The sequence below is a fragment of the Pollicipes pollicipes genome, unplaced genomic scaffold, assembly GCF_011947565.3.
Source record: "Pollicipes pollicipes isolate AB1234 unplaced genomic scaffold, Ppol_2.1 Scaffold_5724;HRSCAF=6776_pilon_pilon_pilon, whole genome shotgun sequence".
NCBI classification, from domain to species: Eukaryota; Metazoa; Arthropoda; class Thecostraca; order Pollicipedomorpha; family Pollicipedidae; genus Pollicipes; species Pollicipes pollicipes.
The window spans coordinates 6,438,898-6,457,687 of NW_023596746.1; the positions used below are offsets into that span (position 1 = coordinate 6,438,898).

Below are 18,790 nucleotides of genomic sequence, written 5' to 3' on the forward strand. Positions count from 1 at the left end.
GCTCAGCCACAGGGGTCTCACCTGTCGCGGCCACTCGCTCGGCTATAATGTAGTCGGTTAAGAGGGCTTCTCTTGTGCAGGTGGCCGCTAGGACGAATGCGAACATCACATACAGGATCGTGCTGAAACGAATGCCTTTGTTGTTCTAAATACCGAACCAACAGATGCTCCAGTAATGATTGCAAGCCCCGTGCCTGTAACAACCAAATAGTCCTATTCGACCCCATTGCAACACGAGGGGACGTTGCAAACAGAGGCAAGATGCTTCCCACCGGTGTGTCTCTGGTTGAGCGTTAGTGGGATGCGCTAATTCGTAACGGGAACGTCGTCGCCACCACCTGATGTGGTTGAGGTAGGTGTGACGGAGCTCATTGTGGGCCCGTCCTCACTATGCAGCACACGGGCAGAACGCAGGCTTCAATGCAATCGCGTGACAATCTCCCTGTCCACCGTTTCCCTCCCTCAGCGCAGCCCCTGCGTATAGTACAAGTGTACTACAGGCTGTATTTCCCGCTGCCCTGTGCGGCATCGCGACACCGCTCGCCGCCCGCCACCGGCAGCGGGGCGTCACCTGGCGCCGAGGGCGGCCAGCGTGCCGCGAGGAATGTCCTGCCGGGGGTTCCGCAGGTCGCCCGACATGTTGATGCCGGCCATGATGCCGGTGAGGCTGGGGAAGAACACGCCGAACACACTGAACCAGTTGTTGCCCTCCGTGTAGCCGGGGGCGGTGTTGTTTCGCAGATTCGCCATGCTCCAGCCGACGAACCCGTCGCCTGCGGCACAGACCGCTTCGATTGGCCAAGCACCATACGACGCTAATGGCACAGACCCCTTGGATTGGCCAAGCATCATACGACGCTAATGGCACAGACCGCTCGGATTGGCCAAGCACCATACGATGATAATGGCACAGACCGCTCGGATTGGCCAAGCACCACACGACGCTAATGGCACAATGCGACAAAATCTGGTAAGATAATCCGGCGTTTTCTGGACCGAAAAAGCGGGCCTCTTTTCTTGACGAAGACCGCTGGGAGCAGTCGCAGGGAACGGGCCGTCGTTTCCTTACTAGAAACATGGCCTGGCGTGGAGAGAGCGTCGACCTAGATTAGTGGAGGACATCGAAGGCGTGCATGTACAGACCGTGCAAACACTCTAACCCGCCACAGGCTATCTTGGTCTCCAGCTCATCGCCAACTCCTTGAACAAGGTCTTCAAGCTTTCAAAACTTAAACGATTTATTCCGCTTGATGACTCCAAGCTCCCACTCACCTCCGACCCCCTCCCCTATCATTGAGCCGAAGAGGAAGTCGAGCACGGCCAGCGCCAGCAGGGCCAGTAGGACAAACTGCACCTTGATGACCCACTTGACGCCGGCCACGTTGATGGCGGTCAACAGGGCGACGAGTGTGACGCCGACGGCTCGCTCCACCCAAGGGTTGTCCGGCGTGCTGAGCAAGTCTGACATCGATTCGCCGAAGGCGGCGGCGCACAGCGCGCAGCCCACCATCTGCCGCGACAGGGACCGTCAAGGGTGACGGGTCACGCCGGGGGCCGTCAGATTCGTCGGGTCACGTCGGGGGCCGCCAGGAGCGATGGGTCACGGCGGGGGCGTCAGTTGCGATGGGTTACGACGGGGGCCGTCAGGTGTGATAGGTCACGGCGGGGACCTTGAGGTGTGATGGGTTACGCTGGGGACCGTCAGGTGTGATGGGTCACGCCGGGGACCGTCAGGGGCGACGGTCACGCCGGGGACCGTCAGGTGTGATGGGTCACGCCGGGGACGGTCAGGTGTGATGGGTCACGCCGGTGACCGCCAGGTACGATGGATCACGCCGGGGACCGTCAGGTGTGATGGGTCACGCCGGGGACCGTCAGGGGCGACGGTCACGCCGGGGACCGTCAGGTGTGATGGGTCACGCCGGGGGCCGTCAGGTGTGATGGGTCACGCCGGGGAGGGTCAGGTGTGATGGGTGACGCCGGGGAGGGTCAGGTGTGATGGGTCACGCCGGGGACCGTCGGGTGTGATGGGTCACGCTGGGGACCGTCAGGGGGGTCACGCGGGGACCGTCAGGCTGGTCACGGGGGACCGTCAGGTGTGATGGGTCACGCCGGGGACTGTCAGGTGTGATGGGTCACGCTGGGGACCGTCAGGTGTGATGGGTCACGCCGGGGACCGTCAGGTGTGATGGGTCACGCCGGGGACCGTCAGGTGTGATGGGTCACGCCGGGGACTGTCAGGTGTGATGGGTCACGCTGGGGACCGTCAGGTGTGATGGGTCACGCCGGGGACCGTCAGGTGTGATGGGTCACACCGGGGACCGTCAGGGGCGATGGGTCACGCCGGGGACCGTCAGGTGTGATGGGTCACGCTGGGGACCGTCAGGTGTGATGGGTCACGCCGGGGACCTGTCAGGTGTGATGGGTCACGCCGGGGACCGTCAGGAGCGACGGTCACGGCGGGGAATGTCAGGTGACACAGGTCAGGGACTCACAGCAGGGGGGGGGGGCGTCAGGGGCGATGGATCACACCGGAAGGGGGGGGGGGGGCGGGACGTCAAGCAGGCACAACGGTTTACAGCGGAGGTGGGAGCTCAGGCGCATCGGCTTACAGCGGAGGTGGGAGCTCAGACGCAACGGGTTACGGCGCGAAACGTCAGGCGCGACGGCGGCGACGAGACCGTGCTGTCCCGACATGGCTGTCAGATTTCGCGCTGCCGGACTTCTCACCGCCGGACGTTGGACTATCAGACATCAGGCTTCCAGAGTTGAGACTGCTTGACGTTGGTCTGTCTAGCATCAGACTGTCTGACGCAAGCCTTTTAAACGTCAGTATGCTCGACAGCAGTCGGACTGATCAGACATTGCTCTGTGAGATGTGAAACTGAAGTACGCCGGGCCGCCGGATGTCAGGAGTTGGACCGCATGACATTAGACTGACAGCTGGAAGCCTAACAGCGGACAGAAAGGAAAAACTGTTAAGGCAGATGTCGCCCGGGTCTCAACACGGCATGGCGTTTGCTGTTCTTTGCTATGTCTTCTTCGGTTAGCCTGAACGTGCTCGTTATATTTTGCGCTGACCAACTCGTCAAGATCAGACAGAGTTCACACGCTGCACCGCAAGAGAGGGGCGGAGCCATCCCGTCCCAGCAGGGCCACTGGAGAGCCGGGAAGCGGTACGCACCTGGCCGAAGCAGTAGACGAGGCCGAGAGCTGTACCGATGTGCGAGCCGAGCACCTGCGAGACGAGGGCGTACACGCCGCCGTTGGCCAGCCGGCAGCGCTCACAGATGCCGATCGCCGACAGCACCGAGGTCAGAGCCACACACACTGTGGACACGGCGTGGGGTGTGAGGTGGTGATCAGAGGACACGATGATGCACGGAGTTCAGGGCCGCACGTACGGTGGGCACGACAAGGAGTACGGAGTGGTGATCAGAAGACACGGTGCTGCACCGATGTCAGGGTCACGCGTACTGTGGACATGGCATGGAGCACGAGATAGAGATCAGAAGACACGGTGCAGCACCGAGGGCCACATCTGCATTCTGCAGACATTAGCCACGCCACAGCGTCGTGGCTCGCAGCACACCCGCGCGGCAGCGCAGACATTATGCATGCATGTATGCGTCTCGCCCTTACTCCCGACAGGCCCAAGGGAACCGGGGATGTGCCCAGGGTCTGGAAAACGTGACATTCAGCCTGCGGCAGTGTATGGATCGAGACGAACCCAACACTCCCTGCGCTCGTGTGCCGAACTAGTTGACCCGCTAATGGACCACAAGCCACCGTTGTAGAGCAGAAGCGACAATGTGGCTCGAAAACCACCGACGGGAATGCGAGGCAGTTAGCGATGGGTGAGCACGAACCGGAAGCGAGAATGATGAGGACGGTGAGGCCCATGCCGGCCTGCGCCACCACCCAGCCGGAGCGGAGCAGCACGATCACGCCGAAGATGTTCACCAGCACGGTGGTGAAGACGCCGTCCCAGGTGCCGAACAGCACCGGCGACGAGACGAAGAAGTTGGACCGCCACCATGGTTGCTGTCGCTGGCGGTCAAGGAAAGAACACGTCCTTGCTCAGACTTTTCGATGGTTGCCCTGACGAACGAAAGCCAGAAAAAACATCGTGAAAAATATGCTGCGTGGTTTACAGTTTGGTGTCTTCCCAAGACGCGGAACAAACGGTCATAACTGATAGTTGTTGACGCCGCAGATTTTCGGAAAGAAATCATCTCGCTTTAAGAATGTTGACACTGCTGGGCGTAGTTTCGCAAAATGAGTTGGGGAGGGGGAGGGCAACTAAGTTGCGTAAAAATAGTTCAATGTAGGCCAAAAAGTACGCCATAAAGTGGAGTTCCCCAGGGTTTGACTCACGTTTTCCTCTCAAAGTTGGGCAGGATGCAGCTCGAGGTTTTGAAGAATTCATCCCAACTTTTTGAATGGATGGATTTCTGGGATCAGAGCTCACGCTAAGCAGTGCCCTTTGTATGAGCACTGGCCCACACCATCTGATCGCGCAGTTCCGGTCAACGGCAGAACTTGGCGGCCAAAGTTTAACGTTCCGCAATGCTCAGCACGGTCCGCCCTGCCCTCTGACATCATTTGACCTTTAACGCTGCCGCTGCCACCGGCCGCAGGTCATGCCCTTCAAGGGCAAATAGCGAGCACCTATGGCGACTCAAACTCACCCCGCCGCGGGTAGATGAATCGTGAGGCGGGTGCTCTAACCAACTGAGCAGTCGGGACAGGACGGACACCGAGGCGTCGGGAAGCTAGGGGCTGGAGGCCCACCCGACCAAATCAGAAACTTCCCCCTCGAGCACTTGGCCGCGCAGACTTCCCAAGATGATGCTGTTTGTGTCTAGTTTCTAGAGATGTAACAAAATGCGATAACGGCGTAAACATCTCCAGATCGGCCGTTCCACAGTGCGTCCGCTCGGGCTGCGGCCTGCCTGGATTCTGTCCTGCATCGTCACTCGGTGCGGCGGGAGAGCGAGCTTCGGCCGGCAGGCGGCTGCGCTCGCGGAGAGGTGGGAATATTCCGCTGAACAACGGAGGCTCGCAGGGGCGCAGATTTGCAAAATAAGGGTGGGGGAGGCTGATCGGTGAAAATGACGAGCCCTCCCCCAAAAAAACCACAACAAGAGGGGTTCTCTCCGGATTTGGCCCACTTTCTTCTCAAAGTTGGGGACAGGAGCCAAAGTGTGGAGAGGGGCAAAGGCCGTTAGAACTGAGTAGGAAAGTGCACCCCAAAAAGCGGGATGGTTCGTGTAGAGACCAAGTGAGCAACAGGCGCCGGTTCCACTCGGCTTGATGTTGCCCCGTGCACCAGGGAGGGGAGCATGCACACGTTTGGGCGCCCCCTGGACAGCAGCCTGTGGACCACGCCCGGCGCGATGCCCACCTGTTCGTCGGCGAACAGCTCGTCCTCGCCCTCGGGCGGCGCGCCGAGCGCGTCGGACCCGGGCTCAGCGGGCGGCGCGGCCTGCTCGGCGGCCGGCCGTGAGCTCAGACCGAACCGGCTCCAGTCGACCCCGCCCAGCTTCATCGCTCCTGGTTTTGTGGCCCACGGGTGCTGCCGTCACCAGCACGGGCTGGCCGGCCAGTGGGGTTCTGGTATGGCTTGCTGATACTGCAACACGGGTTTCTGTCGGCCAGCGGACACAGCGCTGTCCGACAGACAGCAGTCTGTCCGAGAGCCAATGTCACAGAAGTTGTGGGCTGGCGCTACGCAGACCGCAGAGGAGTGGACGTTTGTAATGCGACAAATGTCACAGGTGGGGCCAGCCGTCACAGACAGATTGTCACAGGAGCGGCCAGCCATCACAGGTAGGCGTCACAGGAGCTGCCATCCGTCACAGGCAGGCGTCACAGGAGCTGCCAGCCGTCACAGGCAGGCGTCACAGGAGCTGTCAGCCTTCACAGGCAGGCGTCACAGGAGCCGTCAGCCTTCAAAGACGGGCGCCAAAGAACCACTGGCCAACCGTCATTGGCAGGCGTCACAGGGGCGGCCGGTTGTCACCGGACACATGCCATTGGCGTAGGTAAAGAGGAGGGGAGAGGAGGGGAGAACCGCAAACAGCCCACTTCTCGCATAGTTTAACATTACCCCACCGTGATCATCCCGCTTGGGAAATGGCTTCAAAAACTCACTCACTTTTTGGAACTGTTACATGTGAAACACTGAAGTACAAAAGCGATCTTGATATTGACCACTCAAGGTGTATTGTTGCTAAAAGAAAAATAAAGAAAAGCGGTGAACTAGCACGAACTCAAAAGGAAAGCAACGCAAGCGACGGCACGGAGACGGAGCGAGCCCTGGGAATGGGGTACAGCAGCCTGAACCGGTGGCCAACCGCCCTCACGGAGTCCTCTCGAGTGCTGGCGCGGCGAGCCCTTCTCGATGGGGCAGGCTGTCACCGAACACCATCTGTCCGCCAGGCCGGTATCGGTGACTGGGACGGGGACGCGGCGGACAGAGCAGGGGAGCGGCGAAGGCACACGGTTCCGGCGTTACAGGGACAGATAGCGGAAGACACGTTTAACATCAGTTAGAAAATACTAGATGAGGTGAAAGCTCAATCTTAAACTGGCAGGCGGGAGCGATATAAGCACCCAGCCATATCGATTCCTGAGACATGGAATGCACGAGGAGCCGTCACGCCGTCGGTAACAGTAGCACTCCCATTCCCGCGGCAAGACGTCACAGCAATGCTCAGCTGCCTCAGTGCGGGCGTCACATCGTCACCCGCGAGTCAAAGCAAATATTTCACATGGAGAAATCACCACTTGCTGACAGTGATTAATCAATGTATAGGCTATGAAATGCGTCTCTACTGGTCTTTAACGTCGTGTGTCACTCGCTTGGGTGGCCGGTTCAAACCATGCGATCTGATGAGTATCTAAGAAAGCTGGAGACACTTAAGTTGCAAACGAGGATGGGCTTTATGTTAACTCATTTGTGTGAAATGTGGAGATCCATAGGCATACACCCCTGAAGCACACAACTGGGGGTCAAATAAGGTCAAACGGAGTCAAACCGCAGAAAGGTGTCCAAAGTGCCCTCAGACCTCCTTACGCAACCAATAATCTTAACCTGCGGCCCGGCCAGGGGTTTGAGACGACCACACCTGGGCGAGGGAGGAGGGGAATTCACTTCCCCTAAGGATATCCAACTTTCAGACATCGTGCGAGGAAAACAAAGATACCGCGGTGAAGGCCTTGTCAGATCATGAAAAATGCACGCCACATATCTAATCTGAGGTCATATTTGGGGTCACCAGAGGTCACTACATGCAAAAAATGGCCTGTTTTGAGCTCAATATGTGTTTTGTAAAACGCACCCAAAGAGATATGCCATGCGCCCTCTGGTCATCTGATGGCTGTGCATGTGAGTTAGTGCTCTTCTCTTCACATACAAACCCCAAAACAAGCATCAAAATATGTAGAGATTTGCATCACACACGAACCATTTGCGAAAGCTTACCTGACCCTAGGCCACTGACCTCGCCCGTTGCCAAAAAGAATCTGAAGGATGCAAACTGTAGGTGCAATATCATATTTTATTAACACAGTACGTTTGAACTGATGACAAATGACCTATAAAAAAGTGTTGCGTGGCCAAAACTTGCAAGGGGTTGACGTCTTTGACCTAGCCTTAGTCACCGACCTCGATAGAGCAAAACTTTAAATTTGCACAAAGGATGCCAAATTGATCGATAAACAGGTGCTAACAATTTGATGTTGCTGTAACGTTTTTCAGCTGTGCTAGAAAAATAGTAAGGGAGGAGTCAACTTCCCTCCCCCTCAGCTGGACGCGGTTTTGCGTATATATTCTTAACAGGCAAAGGGCCAGTGGTGGTCACGACATATCGGTGACGATAATTGACTTTAAAGAAGTGAAAATGACAAAAAGCTTCAGGATTATTGGGAATTTGAATTTCCAGTGGGCATCAGGCACTACCCTAGGCGGTATGCTTCTCGTAGCAAAAAGGTTGTTTGAGATCCTTTTAGGTAAGCAACTTGTTCTCACCTTCATGACGTCAGAATGACACGAATTCACGAATTCCAAATGAGCATACGAGCAACATTGAGCATTGAGCTCTGAGCAACGAGCACAAACAACAAATGAGCAACAGCGTACCCCGTATAGCAAATTTACCAGCAATATAGCTGCTAAGGTTTAACTTCTTCTGACAATGGTACCTGACCTAACGTCAATAGAATTAGTTCCAGTCACAATTTAAATTGCCTAAAAATCTCAAATATCTCAAAGATGCATAGCATTGCTGACACCTCCTTGTCGTACCCTATTGATCGTTTACAGAAAAATTGCCTTCGCTGACAGCCACGGCCTGACTCTGACCTGCTGACCTGATGACTGACTGCTGACCTGCTGACCTGCTTTGGTCAGCGACCTTAAAGGCGTATCATTTTTGTACGAAAAGATCGGCTGTGCAGCTGGTCGCAGCACACACAGTTAGGAAACAATTCTGGACAACTTTCTGGGGGATAACATTGCCCCCCCCCCGAGCATGTCATCGACCGGGATGCGTACTGGATAGCAATGCAACCATCTTGCACTTGATCTTATGACGCACACAACATAACATAACATACATACATAATTTAGGTAATATGTACCTCAAAATACGAATATGAATAAGCCTCATTGAGCTGCGCACAAGCTGCTGGAGCTCCGGGCGATCCGTCACGTGCAAACACAGACACGTGCATCTGAGAGTCTCCTTGCACTTAAAGTGAAATAAGATATCTCCCGGGAGATATAACCATGCGAAACCGCTCATAAAGCGACCGTTCGAACTTAGAGTGCCCGCATCAGGAACATGATGTTTGAATTTACGAACAAAGTACCGGCACTGTAAAGACATGAGACCACTGGCACGGTCGCAACGCCTTTTACAGCGTCTCCCCGATGATTTTCCCTGTGCAGTGGTCGTTGGTCCTCAGCCACAATGTGCTGTGAAATGCGGTGTTACTGTTCGTACGTCTGAGGCGACGTCATAAAGAGGCTGTAATACGGTGAGGGTTCTCGAATACGTTCGACCCCGTCATCAGCGAGATCGACTAGCGCTCTTAATGTGCTTGGTACGGAGCAATTTTAGACAGTCCTGACTCTTCCAGTTCTTTTCACAGCGATAATTAGGGGCATTTATCATTGAACCAAATATTTATTTTTTTAGATATGATCCGCACCCCTTGAATGGATAGATTTCCGAGACCACAGCTCACGCTAAGCAGTGCTTGTGTGAGCCCTGACCGCTACCATCGGATCGCGCAATTCCAGGCAATGGCGAAAGTTTAACGCAACGCTCGGCACGGTCTGTCTGGCTGCCTGACGTCAACTGACCTTTAGCGCGACCGCTGCCACCGGACGCGGGCCTCACCTGTCAAGGTCAAACAGCGATCGCCTAAACCGATTCGATCCCACCCCGCTAGGAGTGGGTGGATTGAAAAGCAGGCGTTCTAACCTACTGAGTGACCGGGACCGACAAATTCGCGTTACATTCATGCAAAACTCGTGATAATTCCTTTCATTTTGTGTCTTTACACTACGGTGCTCAGATTTTGCATTGCTTACTTTATGCGTCGCAAATGTTTAGGTGATCCCTGGATCATGCCACGTTCGAAATTGGAATAACCCTATCGGTATTCGGTCTATCGGCCGTCATTTCATTCCGTTGTCGCAGCCACGCCTGTGGTAACCGAAACATAATAATTTGCTCTTTTTGATGCATCAACAATTACGTATCTCTATGTTCATACAATATAAGTTTGCCGCAACGCTAGCAGCGATGTACGTGAAAACGCATCACCTGTGGGACGCTTTGCGCAAACACACACACAAACCTTGCGAGAAGCCATATGGCTGGGCATTTGCTCGCGCGCACCGTACTAAATACCGTAACCCATTACAACAAAGCAAATAGCCCCTGTGCTGACGCCAGCAAATCCCCAAGATTATTTGACATGCACACACATTCAAACATGTCACGAACACTCACTGGTCACGCTCGGCAAAACAATGCTCGTGATAAATATGTTGATGGAGATGCCATCTTTACACATACACGCACGCACACACACACACACACACACACACACACACACACACACACACACACACACACACACACACACACACACACACACACACACGCACGCATATATATATATATATATATATATATATATATATATATATATCGCGTCTGCGTCGCGTGTAAGCGCATTAGTCGTCATGACGTGGAAAACTCTTGCGCCGACATTAACTGGCAAAATGATGCAAACTGCGATCAAATATCTTCATACACAGAGTCGTGGTGGTTGAAAAAAACCAAGATCACCTTGAATCCAGAATTCAAACGCAAATTATCTCACAACGTACGTGTAGTGCGTGCTGATGAAAAGAGACCATAACGGCAAAAATATGCAATAATGATGCAACAATACAAATAGGTGCAAAAACATTGTCTCGTTTTGCATCGCTGCGACTGACGCCAAACGATTTTTAACGTATGTTATATGAACAGCACAGGAAACTGATGTTGACAGCTCGTGCAGCTCGGATAAGTCCAGTACGTTGACATTTATTGCATACTGTTTGTTGTTGCCGGAAAAAAATCAATTTTTACGCCCAATCTCCACGCACAAAAAAACAATCTGGCATTTAAACAAGAGCAAACCCCTGTGCCACAGCCCCTAGCACTCACGTCCTCAGCGGTGCCTCGTTTCAGCGCCAGCAGCGGCCTTCCGTGCCCACCCACCGCACACGGCCCGCAAACATATGGTACTCACGGGGCGGGGGGAGGAGGGCGGCGGGCCTCGGACCGCGCGGGCGGCGGGTCGGTCGTGGCGGCCCGGGCCGAGGCCGTACCGCCCCGGACCGCGTCAGCAAGCGGGGCAGGGTCTTACCTGTGCAGGGGCCGGAGTCGGTGGAGGCCGTGCGTCAGCCGCGGCCGTGCTGGGTGGCACGGCCGGTATCGACCAGTCGAGTCGGGGCGCATCGACGTAGCGCCTGGAGCACGCGCACCGCAGGCGCGACGGTCCGGCCGGCCGGCCGCCGCGAGGCGGGACCACCCCGCGGACCGGGACCGGCAGACGGGACCACAGCCGGGACCGGCAGACCGCTATGGGAGCCCAGGAGAACATTAGGCTGCACCCGCACAGACCAGGCGGGAGCACCCCCAGATCACGTGACGCTGTTTGACAGGCTCCGATTGGGTGCGATTAGATGCGACCGCCCCCGCAAACCCGTCGGATTCGACCCACGGACCATTCGGAAGCGCGCTCACGCAGGGCAGACCGCCGCCAGGACCACACCACGGACATCGGGGCCACCTAGCCTACACAAGAACCACCAAACCAGACGAGAACGCCAGAGCAAGTCAGACCGGGCAGCGATCGAACCACCCGGCAACCACGTAGACCACCTCATGCTGTACGCATTCTAGTGTTGATACGCGAGATCGAAATCGAGATCAGGATCAGGATCGTCTGTTGTCGAGATCCTGTGCACTATATACATGGCGGACAGGAATGGTTCTGTAGTAGGAACGGGACAGTGCATGCATCCGTGCGTGCTCTATTGTGTAAATCAGCAGAGTCCGTTTCCCGGGTTTTCACGGATAACGGCCGCCTTTCGCGCGTGCGGCGCCCGTCCGTCACGTCGCGCGCTGGGGTTGGTGTCTGCCCGGGGGGAGGGGGGGGGGGGGGGGGGGCACTTGGCATCCGATGGAGACGTGCACGCGCCTGCAGCTCGCGTGCCGACCAGGCGCCATAGCCGCTCAAAATTCGCCAGTGACCGGCATTATGGACTAGTCTATCCTATCGGGCGTGATCAACGGGCGGCCAGCAGTTCACTAACCCCACTTCGTCTGAACGATAGTCAGACTAATCTGTGGAACTCATCTGCCATCAAACTGGCAGCACGCGTTTGGCGCAACGCCAACAAAGGCCAGCGTCATTGAAGGGTCTAATTCGGCTCTGGCTGGGTAACCAGAGTAAAAACACCGGTTCAACATGTCAAGCGTTTTATTAGAAACCTCTTCAAACACCGCCCACCACTGTAATTGTACACAAAATAGCCGGATATTCGTGGCAAAACACCATAAGAGTTGCAGCAGGCATTTTGCAGTGGATTCCTAACGCTCGAAAGTCTTCAAATCATGAATAAATGATCAACCCATGTGATCTCAGTAACAGCAACAAATGCCACTCTCGCTCTTACCGCCAAACTGGTACAGCTGGACCCTACACGTGTTCGGCCGTTACCGCACCGATGTCCATTCCACCCATGAAAAACGAGAGGAATGCTTTGTGCTATTCCTCTGAGCCGACATCAGAGATTCGCACGCACACGTTCAGACACACTCGCTTGAGAATGTAAGCTACGTTTCAAACTGCTTCACTCAGACCGAGTTAACCAAGGTGGAGAAAACGACCATAGTCTGACATGTGCACACAAAATAAATATCACCGGTTTTAAGAACGATCCCTAGCTATGGTCGCAGCTCCTACAACTCGTCTTTGTCGGACGACTCCTCGGCGTCGTCCGTCGGCGGCGGCGCGCCGCCCGCACCCTGGTACAGCTTGGAGATGATGGGCTGGATCACATCCTCCATCTCCTTCTTCTGCGCCTTGTACTCTGACGCCTCTGCCTCCTGGTTGCTGTCAAGCCACTTGATCTTCTCTTCGATCACCTCCTCGATCTTGGACTTCTCGTCCGCGGACAGCTTGGCGCCCAGCTTCTCCTTGTCCGCCAGCTGGTTCTTCAAGCTGTAGGCGTATGACTCCAGCTCGTTGCGCGCCTCGACGCGCTCCTTGAGCTTCTTGTCCTCGTCGGCATACTTCTCAGAGTCCTGGATCATGCGCTCGATATCCTCGGGAGTCAAACGGTTCTGGTCGTTGGTGATGACGATCTTCTCCTTGGAGCCGGTGCCCTTGTCCTCGGCAGACACCTGCAGGATACCGTTGGCGTCGATCTCGAAAGTGACCTCAATCTGGGGTACACCGCGCGGCGCCGGCGGGATGCCGGTCAGGTCGAACTTGCCCAGCTCGTGGTTATCCTTGGTCATCGGCCGCTCGCCCTCGAACACGGAGATGGTGACCGTGTGCTGGTTGTCCGAGGCGGTGGAGAATACCTGCGACTTCTTGGTGGGGATGACAGTGTTGCGCGTGATCAGCTTGGTCATAACGCCGCCCACGGTCTCGATGCCCAGGGTGAGGGGGTTGACGTCGAGAAGGACGATGTTGCTGGTGTCGCTGTCGCCGCTCAGCACGCCCGCCTGCACGGCCGCGCCGTACGCCACCGCCTCGTCCGGGTTGATGCCACGGCTCGGCTCCTTGCCGTTGAAGAACTCCTTCACCAGCTGCTGGATCTTGGGGATGCGAGTGGAGCCGCCCACCAAAACGATCTCGTCGACGTCCTTCTTCTGCAGGTCGGCGTCGTCCAGCACCTTCTGGACGGGCTTCATGGTGCCACGGAACAGGTCCATGTTAAGCTCCTCGAACTTGGCGCGCGTCAGAGTCTCGGAGAAGTCGTTGCCCTCGAAGAAGTTCTCAATCTCGATCTTCACCTGGTGCTGTGAACTGAGCGCGCGCTTGGCCTTCTCCACCTCACGCCGCAGCCGCTGGATGGCGCGGTTGTTACCCCTGATGTCCTTGCCATGCTTCTTCTTGTACATCTTGATGAAGTGTTCCATGACGCGCTGGTCGAAGTCCTCGCCTCCGAGGTGGGTATCACCGTTGGTGGCCACCACCTCAAACACGCCGTTATCGATGGTCAGCAGCGACACATCAAAGGTGCCGCCGCCAAGATCGAACACCAGCACGTTCTTCTCTCCCTCCTTCTTGTCCATGCCGTAGGCGATGGCGGCGGCGGTGGGCTCGTTGATGATACGCATCACAGTCAGACCAGCGATCGAACCGGCGTCCTTCGTGGCCTGGCGCTGGGCGTCATTGAAGTAGGCGGGCACCGTGACCACTGCATGTGTCACCTTCTTGCCCAGGTACGACTCGGCCGTCTCCTTCATCTTGGACAGCACCATAGCTGAGATCTCCTCTGGCGTGAACACCTTGTCTTTGCTGTCCACTTCGACTCTAACATGGGGCTTGCTGTTCTTTTCCAATACCTGTAATTGAGAATGACATACAAAACTGGGTTAATTACCACATCTTCACCACTCTTTTGCGCGAAGATCAACTTCAGCACTCCAAATGAATTCACCCAGGCTGCTTTGCCAATTTCTTAATGTGAAGCCAGCCAACCATGATTGTCAACATCAAATTCCTCATGACAATTTATGACTGGACAACTCATTGGAATGTTAAACTCATAAGCTTAAAGGTTCCATTGAGTCTGGTAGCTTTCAGGAGATCTACACACAATTTACAGGTATTTCCAGCCTTTTCAAGGCACATTCCGGCAAACTGTTGTTCACAAGTTTCTACAGCCAACAACACATTTCTGACAGGTATTTACAGCTAGACCATTGTGACCAACCACATAAGCATATCTCACCTTGAATGGGAAGTATTTCAAGTCGCTCTGAACACCCTTGTCAGACCAGTCCCGTCCAATCAGCCGCTTCACGTCAAACACAGTGTTCTCAGGGTTCGATGTCAGCTGGTTCTTTGCTGCATCACCAATGAGACGTTCGTCCTTGGTGAAGGCCACATAGGATGGAGTGATACGGTTTCCCTGGTCGTTGGCAATGATTTCAACACGGCCATTCTTGAACACACCAACACTGAAACATGGAACACAAATCATTACATCATGAATGGAAGTTAAAAAGAAAGCAGGTACACAACAACATTTCACGCCAATCCTGTGTTGATGCTCTCCATAAGACAGAGTGAGTAAAAAGGCATTGCCTTGATCCTGGAAGGAAGGCCAATGCCATATTTTGGCAAACAAACAATGCATCTGCAATGTTCACAGCAGTGTCTTTTAGGTGCATATATGCTTCTCTGCAACATTACAGCAAGACATTAGCCTGTAAGGCCTTTAAGAAGTTTACAAGAGCTTTACTACAGACTATCAATTGCCTGTCACTATACCAAGTTTGGCATAATTCAAAAGTTGTTTCAGCTCGGGAGGGGGCAAATTGCCCCCCCCCCCCCCCCAGCCAGTGTTCAGCATGACACTAGTATGACTTACCATGAATATGTTGTACCAAGATCAATGCCAATCACAGTCCCGACTTCAGCCTTTTCATCTTTCTCTGCTGCAAACACTGCAATGGCCATTAGGCCCAGCAACAATACTTTGGCTGACATCCTGGCTTCTGCCTTCTTAACAACCTGTAAAGTGAAAAACATGATGTAAACAATCATTGCACACCCAAAACATGGATGAGTCAGTGCTATAAAAACTTTTGACCTTAACAATTTAATTGTTTCCCCAAACCTGGAATTAGTGCATTTTACAGCATATTTCATTACAAGCACTGTTCATCGAGCAGCTAGGTGTCATTTGCTTTGTGTGATAAACCTTGTGTCAACACATAAAGCAGCAATTGTATCACATCAAAATTCAGACAATCAACACTAAAGTTGGTTACAAGTTAACTCATTAGCAAACGTGGCAAGCAATTTTCACGATGACCTGATGATCAAACCATGTGATACACACATGAAATTCAGACCATCACCAAATCTCCCATGCTGTAAATGCTCTGTAGGATTAAGAACCAATTTATTTTTGCTCATATCCTGCACCTTATCCACAATGCTAACCATGACAAAGAATATAGTTAGATACTGTACCTGATGCAACTGGCAACAACACAATAACTAATTTTCAATGTGGCATGTTTGCTATTCCAAAAAAAAAAACAGATCCTAATGTCACAAATTAGCCTTCTCATGCATATGCAGTGCAAGGACAAAGCCTACCAAAAATCAAGTCTATAGTGAGCAAATTCAACAGAGACCAGCTTGGCAACTGACCTAGTCTAAGACTAGCCTGACTAGTCTAACACAAAACATGACTAACATGAGACAAACAGATCAAGATCACATTTTCTTAAAAATTCAGCCTTGCCACATTCCCTCAAGATACATAACGTACCAGCACACTAGCTCTACGTCAAAGAGAAAACTGTAAAAAGGTACCTAGCTGATACAAGCCATATAACACAAATATACAAGCAGCTGTTCTCACAACTGATATGTAAATGGGCCAGTCAGCATTAACAAAATCACCCACTGTACCACTTGCTAACAACAAGCATGCAATGTTAGCACCAAAGCAAAATCAGGCTGAAATGAAACCAAATTTGTATTTGAGCCACCCCGCTTGCAATCACAATCACATTCTAATTCCTTGGAGCATTAGCCCACTTTGTGCTGAAATCAGTGGCTGTCATGCACTAAACTTGGAGAAATCACATTTACCTAGTACACATAATCAGATTTACTGACAAGCTTTGCTGCCACACAGGATGTTTGGTGCAAGGTATTTTAAAAGTCTGGTGTATACATAATGTTGGCATAAATCAACATGTTTGCAAAAGCAAGGCTAGGATAAATTGTAAATCGAGTGCAACCTATAACATGGGAGTACTTAACATATCAGAAACTTAGTCAGCATTTTATTCATGCCTCTCTCACTCTGTGATTTGAGGGCTCCACCATAACTGGAGAGGACAGCAGGCAGTTAAACAGCCCAAATCAGAGCAGCACAAGTCAATATGAGACTTAGCTAAAGATCTGCTAACACACCTATTGAAAACCATAAGGCTTGCCCAACCACCCAATGAGGTGCCACCATCGAATAATGCCGAGGGGTATCATCCTCGATAGCAGGGGACAAGGTAGATAGCAACGCTAGATGCAATTTCCATGGAAGCAGAAATAGTGCATCACCAAGCTAAATGCTATCAACTTAAGCATGCTGTGAGCCAGATAACAAAACAGCTGGAACAGGCCCGCAATAACGGACGTATCTTTCACATAAAACCCCTTCGACTTCCTGATGCACTTCCCCATGACCCAGAGCACAGTTGGTGCTCGAAGCACGAGGCAACACAATCCCTCCACATAAGCCCCATGGTGCACCGCTCGTGCAATCCATGTGCAACGTCCCACCAGACGTATACTTACTCTTTTTACCAATAGCCTCCCGGAACAATGCTCTCACCACCGTCCTCCAGTCTCAAACTCCGCCACGAAAGTGACAACTTGCCGGTCGCCGGCCACGGTACGCATCCGCAGCTGACGGGGAAGGCGGACAACGTTTTTGGCGTGGCTACCTCTGATTGGTTGAACTGGATGACGTCAGCATATTTCAACAACTCTCATTGGTCTGAATAGTCGTAGTTGGCAGCTTCAATCCTGCTGCTTCAGCCACGTAGCCTTGATCGCCTTTATCACGCGAAGGCGGGAGTGAAGGAATATTCTGGTAGCTGCGGGACAGGGCGAGTTGATTCTCGATGACTCGTTCACGCCAGCAGCTAATTGGCTGTTCATGAAATGTCTTACAATTTTCGTGTCTTTTGCTTTCAACCTACATCCACTTGTTAATGCTGTATTAAACGTAGCGTCCCAAGAAGGGGCTGTCGCTTGGTCCCCAATTAAGCTGGTTGTCGGAAGCAAAAATACATGTCCTGGTTGTGATGGACAGGAGACCAGCTGCATCTTGCTTAAGGGTTTTATCCATTTTTAAAACGAATTTCAACACAATTTGCAACTACACTTGAGCAAAGCGTTGTCGTCCAACCTCCTCTTTTCCCTTGTTAATTGTTAAAACTTCGGTTACGTTCCACCAAAATTTATAACAAGAATTGGCGTTAAATGGGGCTGGCGATGAAACAGCATATTACAGCGCGTGGCGAGACAAACTCTTATTTCAGTCAACTTTCTCCATGCGCCATTATGGGGCTAAGAGCAACAATCTTCACGAAAAGTTGGTATGACCCCTTGATTTTCCCTCCATTTGTGTATGCGTCTATGGAGGGAGCATTACTGTGCATGTTGGCCCTACAAGATTTTGGGATATTCCCCACACCAGATCACGGTTTGAACCTGAACTGGTGGTGTGTCCACGACCCTCGTCAACGTAGAGGTGCTCGCGGAAGGGCACATACATTTCTAAACTCCACTGATACTCCTAAATATGTATAAACTCCACTAGCGCACCTACACGCCGGAGCTGCTCTCATCATCAGTTCGTCAAACCCCTTTGCTTTTATGCTTGACACACTGATCAGCATGGCCGTCACTGCTCTTTAATCGCCGCATAATCGAAGAGCACGTGGATTGTCGATCGCAGAACGCACGATCGTTCGATCGCAAATCTGCCCAATCATGGGACTCGTGGTCCGCTGTTTACCCCCGCAATCGATACGTCCCCAGCGCCCGGGGCGACAAATCACGCATACTTTTTTCGTGTACATGTTGGCGCCGTTGAGAACGTCACAAAAAGTTCGCGGCGCTGCTGTCAGCCCTCCACAGCGCATCCGCCGTCCACGCCCCACCCACGTGGCGTTTGGTCACCGCCGTGACGACAGTTGCCAGTGAGTTGCGTCGGTTCAGGCATGCCGTACACACGGCTCGTGACGTGGCGGTCGGAGCGTGTCGCTGCGCCGGCTCTCACTTCACGCTTGAGACCACTCGTCTGCCAACCTCCGTTTGCCACTTGTCACTCTGGTGCAGGAGCATACGAAATATTACGCGGTTGTGTGTGTGTGGGGGGGGGGGGGGAAGGCGTGCAACTCAGCTTTTCATTTTAAACCCAATTTAACATGCCACAATTACGAAG

General features: G+C 53.3%; 2 protein-coding genes across 2 annotated transcripts in view; both read right to left on the bottom strand.

The window, feature by feature from the left end:
• The window catches only part of LOC119103475 (solute carrier family 12 member 8), a gene marked incomplete at its 5' end in the record, with an annotated part of 15,136 nt that extends 9,609 nt beyond the window's left edge, over nucleotides 1-5,527 (bottom strand). Inside the window, 6 exons of the mRNA XM_037227028.1 lie at nucleotides 22-122; nucleotides 572-773; nucleotides 1,273-1,510; nucleotides 3,185-3,330; nucleotides 3,870-4,050; nucleotides 5,408-5,527. Of these exons, the coding sequence (XP_037082923.1) occupies nucleotides 22-122; nucleotides 572-773; nucleotides 1,273-1,510; nucleotides 3,185-3,330; nucleotides 3,870-4,050; nucleotides 5,408-5,527 (988 nt within the window). The remainder of the gene's footprint in view (nucleotides 1-21; nucleotides 123-571; nucleotides 774-1,272; nucleotides 1,511-3,184; nucleotides 3,331-3,869; nucleotides 4,051-5,407) is intronic.
• Nucleotides 5,528-12,039: 6,512 nt separating this feature from the next.
• Nucleotides 12,040-17,274, bottom strand: LOC119103931 (heat shock protein 70 cognate 3). Its single transcript, XM_037227632.1, has 4 exons — nucleotides 17,134-17,274; nucleotides 15,188-15,330; nucleotides 14,546-14,774; nucleotides 12,040-14,156 (listed from the first exon to the last, which is right to left on the bottom strand). Exons 2-4 carry the CDS (start codon nucleotides 15,304-15,306, stop codon nucleotides 12,540-12,542), a joined length of 1,965 nt encoding a protein of 654 aa, XP_037083527.1. The 5' UTR covers nucleotides 15,307-15,330; nucleotides 17,134-17,274; the 3' UTR covers nucleotides 12,040-12,539.
• Nucleotides 17,275-18,790: the final 1,516 nt, after the last annotated feature.

Bases quoted from the DNA above. Each gene is read 5' to 3' on its own strand.
- LOC119103931 (XM_037227632.1), bottom strand. From the start codon at position 15,306: ATGTCAGCCAAAGTATTGTTGCTGGGCCTAATGGCCATTGCAGTGTTT. The intron at 14,775-15,187 runs GTAAGTCATACT...TCCATGTTTCAG, and splicing joins CTTGGTACAACATATTCATG to TGTTGGTGTGTTCAAGAATG. The intron at 14,157-14,545 runs GTGAGATATGCT...TCTCAATTACAG, and splicing joins TGAAATACTTCCCATTCAAG to GTATTGGAAAAGAACAGCAA.